The sequence below is a fragment of the Nansenia antarctica genome, assembly GCF_963989245.1.
Source record: "Nansenia antarctica genome assembly, chromosome: 4".
Lineage (NCBI taxonomy): Eukaryota > Metazoa > Chordata > Actinopteri > Argentiniformes > Microstomatidae > Nansenia > Nansenia antarctica.
Window position 1 is genome coordinate 15335495 of NC_137689.1, and position 13026 is coordinate 15348520.

The 13026-nt window shown below is 41.9% G+C and overlaps 1 protein-coding gene across 1 annotated transcript; it reads left to right on the forward strand.

Annotated features, from left to right (window-relative positions):
- Window positions 1-4306: 4306 nt before the first annotated feature.
- On the forward strand, window positions 4307-9474 carry nlrc3l1 (NLR family, CARD domain containing 3-like 1). The gene is made up of 6 exons (XM_080529965.1): window positions 4307-4535; window positions 4645-4770; window positions 5221-5295; window positions 6732-6852; window positions 6984-7224; window positions 7496-9474. Exons 1-6 carry the CDS (start codon window positions 4354-4356, stop codon window positions 9097-9099), a joined length of 2349 nt encoding a protein of 782 aa, XP_080386091.1. The 5' UTR covers window positions 4307-4353; the 3' UTR covers window positions 9100-9474.
- Window positions 9475-13026: the final 3552 nt, after the last annotated feature.

The following is a 13026-nucleotide window of genomic DNA, read 5'->3' on the forward strand; positions in this document are numbered from 1 at the left end:
TGAGTTTACTGTGGTTGACCATAACATGTCCACTCTGTTATGCCTAAATATTGAGGAGATCAATCAAATTGAATAATTTCAAAAAAAAGTATTTAGTTCAAATTAGATTCCTCATCAAGTATTCATGGTCATTCTAGGCATTATGCTAACACAGGCAGGCTAAAGGCTAACTTTAACTCAAAATGTCCACCCTGTTAGTGTCCACCCTGTTATGTGTCCATTCTGTTCTGGAGACACTCGCCATATTCAACTACAGAGGGTATTCTAAATAAAATCAAATGTAGGTGCCTGAGCTCGACCACTATGTTTTTCAGCAAGCTAGATATGTCCTTTATATAATAGAACATTAAAATATAGATAAATCAACAATTTATTTTTCACAAGTTATGAAGTCCAAATGGCACCGTATTAAAAAGATTACCCACTTACGATTAACAGGCTATTTAAGAATATGGAAAATAACTTATTTGCAATTATTTTTCTCTCCTTGAAAATAACAGTCAATCATCCATTGACACACAGACGTGTTGAACACGAACTTGTCTTGTCTTAGATAAAAGGAATGTTAAATTGTCTTAGTATTATTATACTCACAATTAGCCTAGTTAGTAGGCTACTTATAGGTGGCCTAACAAGGTATCTTATATGATATATATTAGGTCATAGTGAAAGAAAAACATATATATATTCACAGCCATCAAATGAAAGCGGTTAAATGTGCTGCCTTTCTCGGGTCATAGGCGAGCCGCGTTCTTCACTGGAGGCGTCACGTCAATTTCACTCCAGGTATTAAACAAATCAACCAACAGACTCACGACTCAGTCAGGCAGACATTGCAATACATAACAAAGACATACCCATTTAACTTGGGGGAAGCAGAAATAAATACCACAAATGCGTGTCCGCAACATGAATCTGCCTCTTTGCCTCAAAAACAGCTCAGATTGATTACTTCTTTATTTTTGAAGTTATATTTTGCCCATTTACCATTTACAACAAATGTGGTCACAATGGTCTAGGCCTACATTGAGTGTGTCCATTCAAACCCCTCAGCACTGCAAGCAGTCTGATATGAGAAAACCTTGTAAGTTGTTAAAGTTGTAGGTCTGGTCTGCTAAAATGACTTAAATGTCATTAAATGCCACTCCGAAATCCTCACAGCCTTTGCCAAAAATGCTGCACATATTGCACAATACAGAGACATGTCATCTTAACAAAGGAAAGTATTTTCCCATGACCTCTGACCTGGTCACAATACCACAGGCTGTTCAGTCTTTACTTAAGTCTGCTTGAGTCTAGCTCCAGTGACTAGTTTGTTGAAATTTGAGGTGAGGTAAGTTATTATACACTGTTATTTCTTCCAGAATCATGACAACATCAAAAATTCCTTGAAAACTGATTATGATTCATATCAAAGATGATTTGAAAAATGCGTGTTTTGGTTATACAGCAGCAGACACAATATAAGAGGATATCAAGTATCTCATAGACAAGAGCCTTTTAGTCTTTTTTTTGTATCAATTAGTTGGAGCTGTCCCCTTTGCCTCAAATAGACTCAGTACCGTTTCCCCGACGGCAGTATTTAGACCAATTTCCGATTTGGATGGCTGGGGTCCTTTTTGGATAATCCTGAGGGCCTTACTGGCACACAGGTCGCTGTAGGTGTCCTGGATGGAGGGTAGCACACAACCGCTGATCTTCTCGGCTGTCCGCACTACCCTTTGCAGGGCTTTGCGGTTCCCGTACCAGGCAGTGATATAACCTGTCAGGATGCTCTCTGTTGTGCCTCTGAAGAAGGCCCCCAGTATCCTACCACTTCCTTCCTGTAGGCGACTCGTCGTTGTTACTGATCAGGCCTACCACCGTGGTGTCGTCTGAGAACTTGATGATGGTGTTAGAGTCCTTGTTATCCCAGTCGAAGCAAGCATAGAAGTGCTTTTCCTACTGAACTTTTTCAGTCGCCTGAGAACGGCATTGTGCTTTTTTCACCACTTGGTTGGTGTGTACATACCTGTACTATATCAATGACAATAAAGACCATTCATTCATTCATTCATTCATTCATTCATTCATTCATTCATTCATCATACATCCCAGGTGAGGTTGTTGGTGATGTGAACCCCCAGGAACTTGATGCTGTTTACTCTCTCTACAGTTAATGGGTCTCTTGTGTGTCTGCCTCTTTTTCCTGAAGTCCACCACCAGCTCTTTGGTCTTAATAGCACACTTCATCAGGTCTAATAACCACACTAATAACCACATAATAACCACACCATCATTGTTAGAAACATCACCAACATTAAATTCATCACAGTTAAAAAATATCCCTATAATTTTCTCCACAATTCAGCAATTTTTAGAGCCAGTAACCCCTTCAATACTAGATGGCAAGGGCATCTTACTCTTGTTGATACCCCTTAACTTCTCTCCAAAATTCATTATGCCCTCATGGCCTGTTCATTTATTTTAATAGCATATTCAAATCTAGCATTGGTGTGTTTATTGTGTTCACACTCTGGGCCATGCCTAGCTTTTCCTGATAAAACCCAGTTTTAAAAGCTTATTTGGCTTCTAAATGGAGTTCAGACACATATTCATTCCATCCTGGCCTGAGATGTTGTTTAGACCTTTTCTGACAGAATGATTTAAAAACGCTGCCATCATTTAAACAATTCTATAATTTTGTATCATACATTATACATAGATCATTATGGTTTTGGTTCTTACAGTTAATGTTGCCACACAGAACAGCATCAAGTGGTATATCAATATTGCTCTTATCAGTCAATATAATAAATATGGTATGGGTAAAGAAGCAGTAGAGCAAACATTTTGTGCACATATCTGCAATATTATATGGTATCTGTCATCTGCAAGCATCAGCAACATTTTACAGATAATTAAATATTTACATACATACATAATAATATTAATGTTATCATCAATAACCATAATTAGTTATTATGAAACTGATTTGAAGGACCAAGTGTCATAAGTGTAAGCCAATATCTTTGTAATTTAATAATGATTTTCATTAGATATCGGGACCTATCTGATGTGGGAAATGTGGGGAACATTTGACTGAAAAGTGTGACCATTGCCAACAGAGGGAGACAGTTGAACGTGATGAATGTGTTTTTCACCTGTAGAAATATCATAGAGAGAGAAACTGTGTTAAGAGCTTGAGGGGACAAGGGGTGGAGGTGCTCAATATGAGGATATTGCTGATTAAACGATCAGGGGATGTAGAATTTAGTTTTGTTTCTCGCTTCCTTAGTGATACGGGACTCGCTGGCAGCATTTTAGAACATAGTGCACCGGGTCTAGTTTACACTCCAGTCCAGTAGGTGATGGTAATGCACCATAAACGTTGGTTCTCAACCGCATTAAATTCCACGAAAAAATACGTAGTAATAAAACAGTATTTAAAAAAAATAAAGAGAATACACCTACTCGCTCTAAGTTACATCCCTCTCTGCTCTATAAAAAAATGTCTGCGTTGTAGCACTGGCGCACAGCTCTCACCACCAACATATTCACGTTCTCTGTCAGTCCGGCCAAGCAGGTCCTTGAAAACAATTCACTCCATACAACAGTGTGTGTACACCTGTACGACATGTGTTTTCAGACATTAACTTATTAAAATAGCAATCGATTTGATTAATTTGTTAAATAAAAAATACTTTTACAGTATTATTTTTTTTACAGTTGTTTTATACTAAACCTTTTCAATGTATTTTTCTAAGCCCCCCATCTCAATTGCTGCTATGCAGTGAGTGTCCCACAGTCTATTCAACAGCGGAGGTCAACCGTCTCCTTTCATGTTGTTTCCCCTCCCTAGGGTTAGTGTACGCCTTTATACCACGTGACGAGTTACGTACGGCGTTTGTGAAACTAAAGTTACATCCCTCCCCCCTACAGTTTCCTTATTATCCAGCTCAGGTAAGAATCGTCGTTCCGACATTTAGAAAAAAAAGTTTCGGCAGCCTTTTCAATCCTCATAATTTAGAGGGGGGGGGGGTCGTGCTAAGGCTACATTGGTTCAGTTAATTAAATAGGCGAAAAGTTAAATAAACAGACAAAAACGGACATTTCCGCATATCTACAACAACACGTAATGTGGTAAGAGGCCTGGTGCGCAAAAGGCCCGTCTTGTGTGTTTAACCTTGTTGCATGAGCTTTTCTGAACATAATTCTCAGTCTTATCAAGTGTCATGTGTCATACGCATTTGCATTAAGGAACACTCATTTCTTCCCTGCATCCACAGGTGGTGTGTTGGTCGCAGCAGCCAACATAGAGTTTGAACAGTCTGTGACTCCGATCCTGTAGTGGTGAGCTTGAGTTTGCCAGGTATGGAAGGGCCCAGGGTGGCTGACGAGGAGCGTGATATGGGGGACAGTCCATCAAGTTTAGGGGAGGGAGCGTCTGTCCAGGCAAGGAGTACTGAAGAGAGTGCAGAGAATTTTTACACACCCGAGAGGAGACCATCTCTGGATCTGGGAAATGGACTGAGACCCATGGACACTAGTCAGTGGTGAGGGACTCCACTACACCTGCTGTATACTGTAGCGGACAGTGTGTAGTCAGAGTTTTGTCCAACAGATTCATAGTCTTGATCCTGTCACCTTCTTTGTGTTTGGCAGGCATGAAGTAGAAAGGGCCCATTCTCCAGTCCCCAGCTACACCTCTATGGAGAGTGAGGGCTTCCCCCAAAGTGATGATGATCTGTATGCAGAAATGGAACGAGAAACCAAAACCTCTGTTACTAGGTACACAAAGACATAATGTTCTTCTTTCTTTTCTTTTTTTAAGAAACATGCAGTTTTGTTTTCCATATAGGATTGGATTTTCACCATCAAACCACATACAAACAAACCCATTACACATACACACTTGCATTGAAGTTGTGTGTAAACACAAAGTATAAAGACATGTATAAAAACATGGACACATAATATACACTGGATGATATATGAAGCTGTGATGCACACACTGCATTATCCAGCATATACTGACAGACAGTGAGCCTTGCGGCAAGGTGGGCTGATATATTTGGCTGTATAACTAGTAAAGTTGTTTTAGGGTTCTGTGGTAGTTAATAATGGCAAATGGCTTACTAAAGTATGTATCGCAATATGTTTGTTACAGCTCCTTGGAGAACCACTGTTTTACGCTACTGCTGGTGATGATTCATTGTCTATGTGACGCTATATTCACAGGGTCCAGCTGGAAAGAACAGACTCATCCTCCAGCTGTGACTCGGTGGACAGTGATTGTGAGAGCAGAACCAAGAAGTAAGAGCAGACACCATGTTATACTGTTTTTTGGGATCATATGTTTTTATTGAACGAGATACAAACAATATGCAGAATGAGTATGGCGATTCCCTGGTTGCGCGATCTACTAGAACTGGAGCGGGACGGGTGCGCGCGACCGCCATGCACCATATCTGCCATATCATACCTCAGTTTTATATTGAAAAATAGGATGATAAATACATGTGGGACGGAGGTATGATATGGCAGATGTGTGGTGCGTGGAGGTCCCGTCTCGTTCCAGCGACTCAACTCGTATTACGAGTGTTTACCATCACCAAGTGCACTCGCCGACTAAAGCACTTGACTACCGTTGATAATATAAAAATACTATACTAGTCCATCAGCACAGTATGGGAGAACTTGGTGATAAGCATAATACAAATTCACTCAATTAGACATATGCGCGATGCAAGAGAGCTGAGAGGAGACGGTGTGTGTGTGTGCACTGCATTTATATCACAAAATGTACAAGTAAAAGTAAGCTAGCTAAGTAAGTAATCTAGCTAACTATGATTGGAAACAAAGTACTATCCAGTTAGAATTATAGAAGATCTAGTTATGTTTTCCTGCTGGTCTCGCTGCCTGGGTTTGAACAGACTTTGGGATCAACTACAACATCTCCATAGGCTACATTATAAGTTACATTCTGCATACCCCCATATACGATTGTGCAGCCTTACAAGTCATCATAACTCGTAAATCACATTGACAAGATGCGAACTGCTTTACTATGTTAAGTAACGTATCTCTAAAACCCCTTTCACACATACAAGCCTTCCCAGTAAATTCCATGGAATTTACCTGGTATGTGTGAATGTGACTGACCAGGGAAATTGTCTCGGGCAATTACCCTGGTCAGGACCTTGTATAATTCCATGGAATTTAGGAGGAAGGCTTGTGTGAACAGAAGCCTGAACATTGCCTGGTCCGGTTACATATGTCTGGCGCAAGACGTTTTTACGTTTCTCACTTGGTACTTTTGGTTTGCTCCGCTAATGTTCACGGAGTTGGCTAGTTAACCCACATCACATCAGCCAAAGTAGTGATGAATATAATTACTTCATTTCCAATCATAGTTAGCTAGATTACTTACTTAGCTAGTTTACTTACTTATCAAATGTACATTTTGTGATATAGACGCATTATGGAGCAGTGAGCACACACACCATCTCCTCTCACAGCTGTGTTGCATCGCGCATGCTTACCATCACCAAGTTCTCCCATACTGTGCTTTTGGACTGGAATAGTATGTTTATATCAACGGTAATCAAGTTGACTCGCTGTCATGTGAAAAATATGATGATAAATACATATAAAACAATGAGCGTGTTCCTTTACAACATGGCCACATAATTTCTGTGTATGATATGCGTGTTGCTGTATTGTATCACCCACCACTCTTGCCTCCCTAGAGTTCGCTCCACTGCACCCAAAGCAGAGGGTCCTAACCCTGAACTTCCTGTAAGGCCAGAACTGATCAAAAATCCAGATGAGAAAAGGCACCCTGCACTGACAGTAGACTTCACCTTTAAGGTGGGGATTTTTTAAACACATGTACACATTTTCTACATCAATTTAAGAATTTGGGCCTTTAACTCTATCCATGTCTCCAAATGTCAGTAGAGAAGTGATAGAATTTCCCTCTTCGCTTCTTTTGACCCTAGGCTATCAGGAAAACCCTAGAGAAACTAGAGGCTGGAGACCTGCGACGCTTCAAAGTCACCCTGTGGAAGCGTTATCCTGAGTCGTTCAGTACTCCACCCCAGGGTATGGATATGGTGGACCTGGTAGACCGGCTGTTGGAGGTCTATGACATGGAAGTGGCGCTGCAGCTGACTGCGTTTCTGCTGACGGATATGAAGCTGCCCCGGCTAGTTAATTACCTTCACGACCTGTGCAAGAAAAGTATGCATGCCCTGTTTATATCTTCTTCAATTAATTTAGTCATATTAATGAAATTTAAGTCCAGCTAGGATCCTCGAAATTCCCAATCTGGTGTCTGTAATAGAAAAGGAAGCTATGAAAACTCCTTTTCCACTATAATACATTTATAATATTAATATATTATGATTATTATTTGATTATTGTTGTTAATATAGTCATTCTAAAAACAGGTACGATGATCAGGTTATTCAATGATGCTTATTTTCCCTCTCCACCCATTACCTTTGTGCAGATGAAGTGCGTTATGAGCTGAGAATGACCCTGAAGAAGAAGTACAGCACTATATATGAGGGTTTGGCCAAGGAAGGAGAGCAGAATTCCTTTGACAGCATATTCACAGAGCTTTACATAACAGATGGTGGGAATGCAGGCCCAAATTTGCAGCATGAGGTAAAGCAGATTGAGAAGATCAACAAAAGTCTCGATGAAGAGAAGGTGGTCACGTGCAGAGAGATCTTAAATCCGGAGGTGATCGATGAGCGACATTTGGGTTCTATGCTGACTACTGGAATGGCTGGAATGGGGAAGTCTGTGGCCGTGCAGAAGTTCATCCTAGACTGGGCCTGGGAGCGGGAGCACCAGCATGTCTACTTCCTGTTCCCACTGCCCTTCAGAGAGCTCAACCTCATGGATAAGACCAAGTTCAGCCTCCTGGAGATCGTCCACAACCTCTACCCTGAGACCAAAAGGCTTTCCTCCTTTGAATGTGACGATGGCATGACCATGGTTGTCTGTGATGGGCTGGATGAGTTCAAGTATGAATTGGACTTCGATAAAACACAGAACTGGTGTGACCCCACTGATCCCTGCTCTCTTCTTGTGATGGTGACCAATCTCCTCCGGGGAAACCTGTTCCGCCAAGGCCTTGTCTGGATTACCTCCCGCCCGCTCATAAACCGCGTGCCCCGACAGGCTGTGCACCAGGTGCTGGAAGTACGCGGCTTCACAGATGCTCAGAAGGAGGAGTATTTCAGGAAGAAGTTTAAAGACCCAGCACAGGCAGATAGGGTGATCGCCCACCTGACCTCCTGCAAGACCCTCTACATCATGTGTCACATGCCCAGGTTCTGCTGGGTGTTGTCTGGGATTTTCCAGCGCACATTCCAGGAGCATGGGCCAGATGCAGAGCTGCCGATGGAGCTCACACAGATGTATTCACAGTTCCTGCTGGTGCATCTCTGTGCACGTGGTGGCGGAGCAGCTGCCCGCAGCCCAGAGGAGGAAAGAGACTTCCTAATGAAGCTGGGGAAGATGGCTTTCATCATGCTGGAGAAGAGCCAGATACTGATCACCGGGGCCGTCTTGAGAGAATGCGGGGTTGAAGTTACAGAAGCAGTTACGAACAGCTCCCTGTGTACTCAGTTCTTCATAGAGCAGTTTATCCTGTACCAAGAGAAGGTCCGGTGCTTCATCCACCCCACCATTCAAGAGTATCTGGCAGCCCTCTACGTGTTTCTTTCTTTCAGGAACCTAGGGAAAAACATCCTAGAACAACCACTGCGGGGAAAGTGGTCACGCATGTTCAAGGTCTCCAGTCTGTTGGACCTACACAAGTGTGCTGTGGAGCGCTCCCTGCAGAGCCAGGATGGAAGCCTGGACCTGTTCCTGCGCTTCCTGCTGGGGATGGCCCAGGATGCCAATCAGAAGCTGTTGCAACACTTGGTGACTAACCAAGAGAGATGCCTATCTGTCACACAGGAGACTGCCTCCTTCATCAGGAAGAAGATCAAAGAAAATCACCATCCTGACAGGAATGCCAACCTGCAACGCTGTCTGGACGAGCTGGGCTGTGGAGCGCCAAGCCGCTCTAATTCTCTCACAGTCACTGAAGTATAATACTACTATAAAGACAAAGTGATTGTCATTAGGCTTGGAATTCTTCACCGCTATATATTTAATGGCATAATGGTATCAGGGTACACGAGGTAGAGCATTATGGAAAAGTATATATATATGTATGTTTTTTACTATATAAAAAAATGCAATGGTTGTGGGAATTGTAAGTGGAGCTCTTCAATGAGACTAATACCATGTTCATTGATAAAATGACATAAGGGATGAAAAGGGGAGATGGCAGTTTTAGAAGGGGGATGAAGCACGCTGGACTGAGGAACAGCATAGGCACAGCACATCGCCATAATAGCAAATTTTTTGTTATGCTTGTTGTAAATAAAAGTTCTATGATGAATTGAAATGACATTAAACTAAACTAATTTTTCAAATCTTAATGAATAAGTTATTACAGAAACAGTAAGTGACATTTTCCGAGAGCGAAAACTGTTGTGGTATTTAAAGATGGCGGTTGATTTCCATTGACCAATCAACGGTCTGCAGCGTCACACGTAGCCTGGCAAAAAAGTACGGAAAGTACCCCTCTCGAACTGGAACTAAAAATGGCACAGGTACTATGGCCTAGTACGGCTCGGTTGGCAGTGGAGAAAGGAAAAAGAACCGAGTCGGCCCGGTAGTGGAAAAGCACCATAAGCCACAGGGTGGCAGCATCATTACCCAACATCATCTGTAAGGGGTTAAGATATAAAATATCAGACAAAAGGGAGTGTGTAAATCATTGTAGCATATATTTATTGGCTGTCACACATTTGATATATATATATTGTAATTTACTGTCCAAGGTGATAGTTCATGCTGAATGAAATGTATATTTCAGATGACACAGTTATGGTGACCAATAAACTGGAAGTGGATGTAATGAAAATTATAATAATAAACTTTATTTGTATAGTACCTTTCATACATAAAATACAGCTCAAATTATTTAATATGTCAAATACAACAGCATAGATTAAAAATAAAAAAAGTGTAGAAATAAATTTAATAACATAAATAAAGTAATAATTGGTTTAGTGTTCATTTCATAGCATACACTGCCAAGTAGCAACTGCTGGAGGGCAGTGGCGTCAATTCAGCAAAAGCCAAGTTATAGCAAGGTACCGAGTGGGAGTTGAGTTCCCCCCCTTGGTGGAATTTATTTTCAAATCAGTTGCGCAATAGTACATTTTGGTGAGTTGTTTCTTTACAATTGAAGGTAATGAAGAAGAAACCTTGAGAGGAACCAGGCTCAGTGAGGGGCAGTGAGAGCCATCCTCCTCGGGCTGGTCAGGTGAAATTATGCTTTTATTTATTTTTATTTCCATTCTACAAGTAAAAAATGGGTTGGCTAAAAGCCTTCCAATGATGGTTGTCACATTCAACAGTCAGTGGGCATAGCTGCTTAACGCTCCCACAAAACTATCAACATACACAATGTTAACTCTGAAAGACGTTTAAAATACCTGGTTGTAAGAAAATGTCACCAAAGATAAAAATTTGATAGTCAACATTTTCAAAAACTAACCAAAGAAAGAAAAAAAGAAAAGAAAAATGTGGTTCAGAAATTCAAAAGGTTAAACTTCAGTGGGATGTTTTCTGTAGATGCATCTTCTGCTCCGATGTGGTTTCTACAAAACAGAATTAAGAAGTCAAAGCTCAATGTTAAGTTGTTTGAGTAACAATTTACCATCTGCTAGCCTGGCTGCCAGTCTGAACTGCTTTAGCCAACTTGCAGTTGTTTAGCAGGACAACAATACACTGCTCAAAGAAATTAAGGGAACACTTCAAGGATATGCTTAACCCAGACCATCACTGACACGCCAAACGCCATGCTGGATGATGTTGCAGGCAGCATAACGTTTGCCACAGCATCTCCAGACTCTTTCACGTGTCACATGTGCTCAGTGTGAACCTGCTCTCATCTGTGAAGAAAACGGGGCACCAATGGCGAACCTGCCAATTCTGGTGTTCTCTGGCAAATGTCACAGGCTGCACGTTGCTGGGCTGTGAGCACAAGTCCCACTAGAGGACGTCAGGCCCTCATGTCATCAGTTTGGTCAGAAATATGCACACGAGTAGCCCGCTGAAGGTCATTTTGTAGGGCTCTGGCAGTGCTCCTCCTGTTCCTCGTTGCACAAAGGAGCAGATACCGGTCCTGCTGCTGGGTTGTTGCCCTTCTACGGCCCTGTCCAGCTCTCCTCGTATAATGGCCCGTCTCTCGGTATCTCCTCTACGCTCTTGAGACTGTGCTGGGTGACACAGCAAACCTTCTTGCGACGGCACATATGGATGTGCCATCCTGGAGGAGCTGGACTACCTGTGCATCCTGAATGGGCTGCAGGTACCGCCTCATGCTACCAGTAGTGACAAGGGCACTAGCAAAATGCTAAACTAGAAATCAGTCAGGAAGGATAAGGAGAGAGAAATGGTCTGTGGCCACCACCTGCAAAACCATTTCCTTTTTGGGGGTTGTCTTGCTGTTGCCTCTCCTGTCCTCCTGTTGTCACTTTCATTTGCACCAAAGCAGGTGATAGATTAACAATCGTTTAGGCTTCCTAACTGGACAAATTGATATCCCAGAAGTTTAATTGACTTGGTGTTATACTGTGATGATCAAGTGTTCCCTTAAAAAAATTTGAGCAGCGTAGTATGATTGAGAGGAGAAGCAGTTAACCCCCTCTCCGAATATGTTTTTGACACCATTACCACCCATAGAAATGTAACAACACGTATCTAAGAGGAAGTAAGACGAAAAGAGAGAGATGGATACTCACTATCAGTGTGATATGTCTCCGGTCAGTCCCAGCAGGGCTAGTCACCACACAGGTAAAGGTGGATTTGAAGTCCTCTGGAGCAACATACTGAAACACCAGACTCCTTTTAACAACTCTGCCGTCTGGTGATCTGAAAGCAGCACAGCAACAACTCTTACATTCCCCCCCCGCATGGGCTATACACAACTGCTGTTACAAATACGAGCTCAAATTGAGAATTTCACGACACAAAACATCTGTGTGTGGCTCTGACATGATAAAATGTTTGTCTTTAATGGTGTTTATTGTATATTAAAAAAGAGAAAGAATGGAAATGTTTACTTTTGGTCAGGGTTTGATAATTTCGAATAAAGTGTGAATGTTGAGACCAACTACTGGTACTTACTCTTCTGTTTCCATAACTCTGCCGTTGGTTTTGGCCGTCTCAGGAAAGTCCCCATTGACCAGCCAGTAAATAAGGGTGAAGTCATCAGGAAACCCTGCGTCTGCCTCACACTCAATAACCAATTGTTTCCCTGTTAATATCAGAACATCCTGTTAGTAAATTACTGCAGACAACACTGATTTACACCAGAATAGCATAATCAAACCCTACACTGTCAACTATGGACTGAGTGAGGATGGAACACTCGGAACTGATACCTTTGTCTTAACTAAGCAAAGCCAATAAAGCCACTTTAAGAAAAACTGCAAAAAAAGAAGTAAGAAACTGCAGAATACATTACCTAGACAGACATTTTTGGGGGACCAGGTCAGTCCCAGAATCTTGGGAGACATCATCTCTGGGTAATAAAAAACATAATTTAGGGATGCATGTAAGACAGAGATGCAGACCGTCACATGAATAGACACACACAAGCACAAACACACACACACACACACACACACCTGTAGTAGCCCCTGAGAGCAGGAAACAGAAAGATCCCATCATGGCTAGAGAGAAAACATTGAAAACTGAAATGTGGATTTGTGTGCAGCATAATAACTCACACAGCATACATTAGTGAGGGTGTGTGTGCATGTGTGAAAGGATTTTTAAATTATTTTGTTACCTGTGAGAATATGTGTCAACTGCATAGTGGCTCCGTTCTTTCTGCTGGTAGGTGGTGTTGATCTACCACTACCTCCTTATTTACTATATACACACACTCCGCCCACT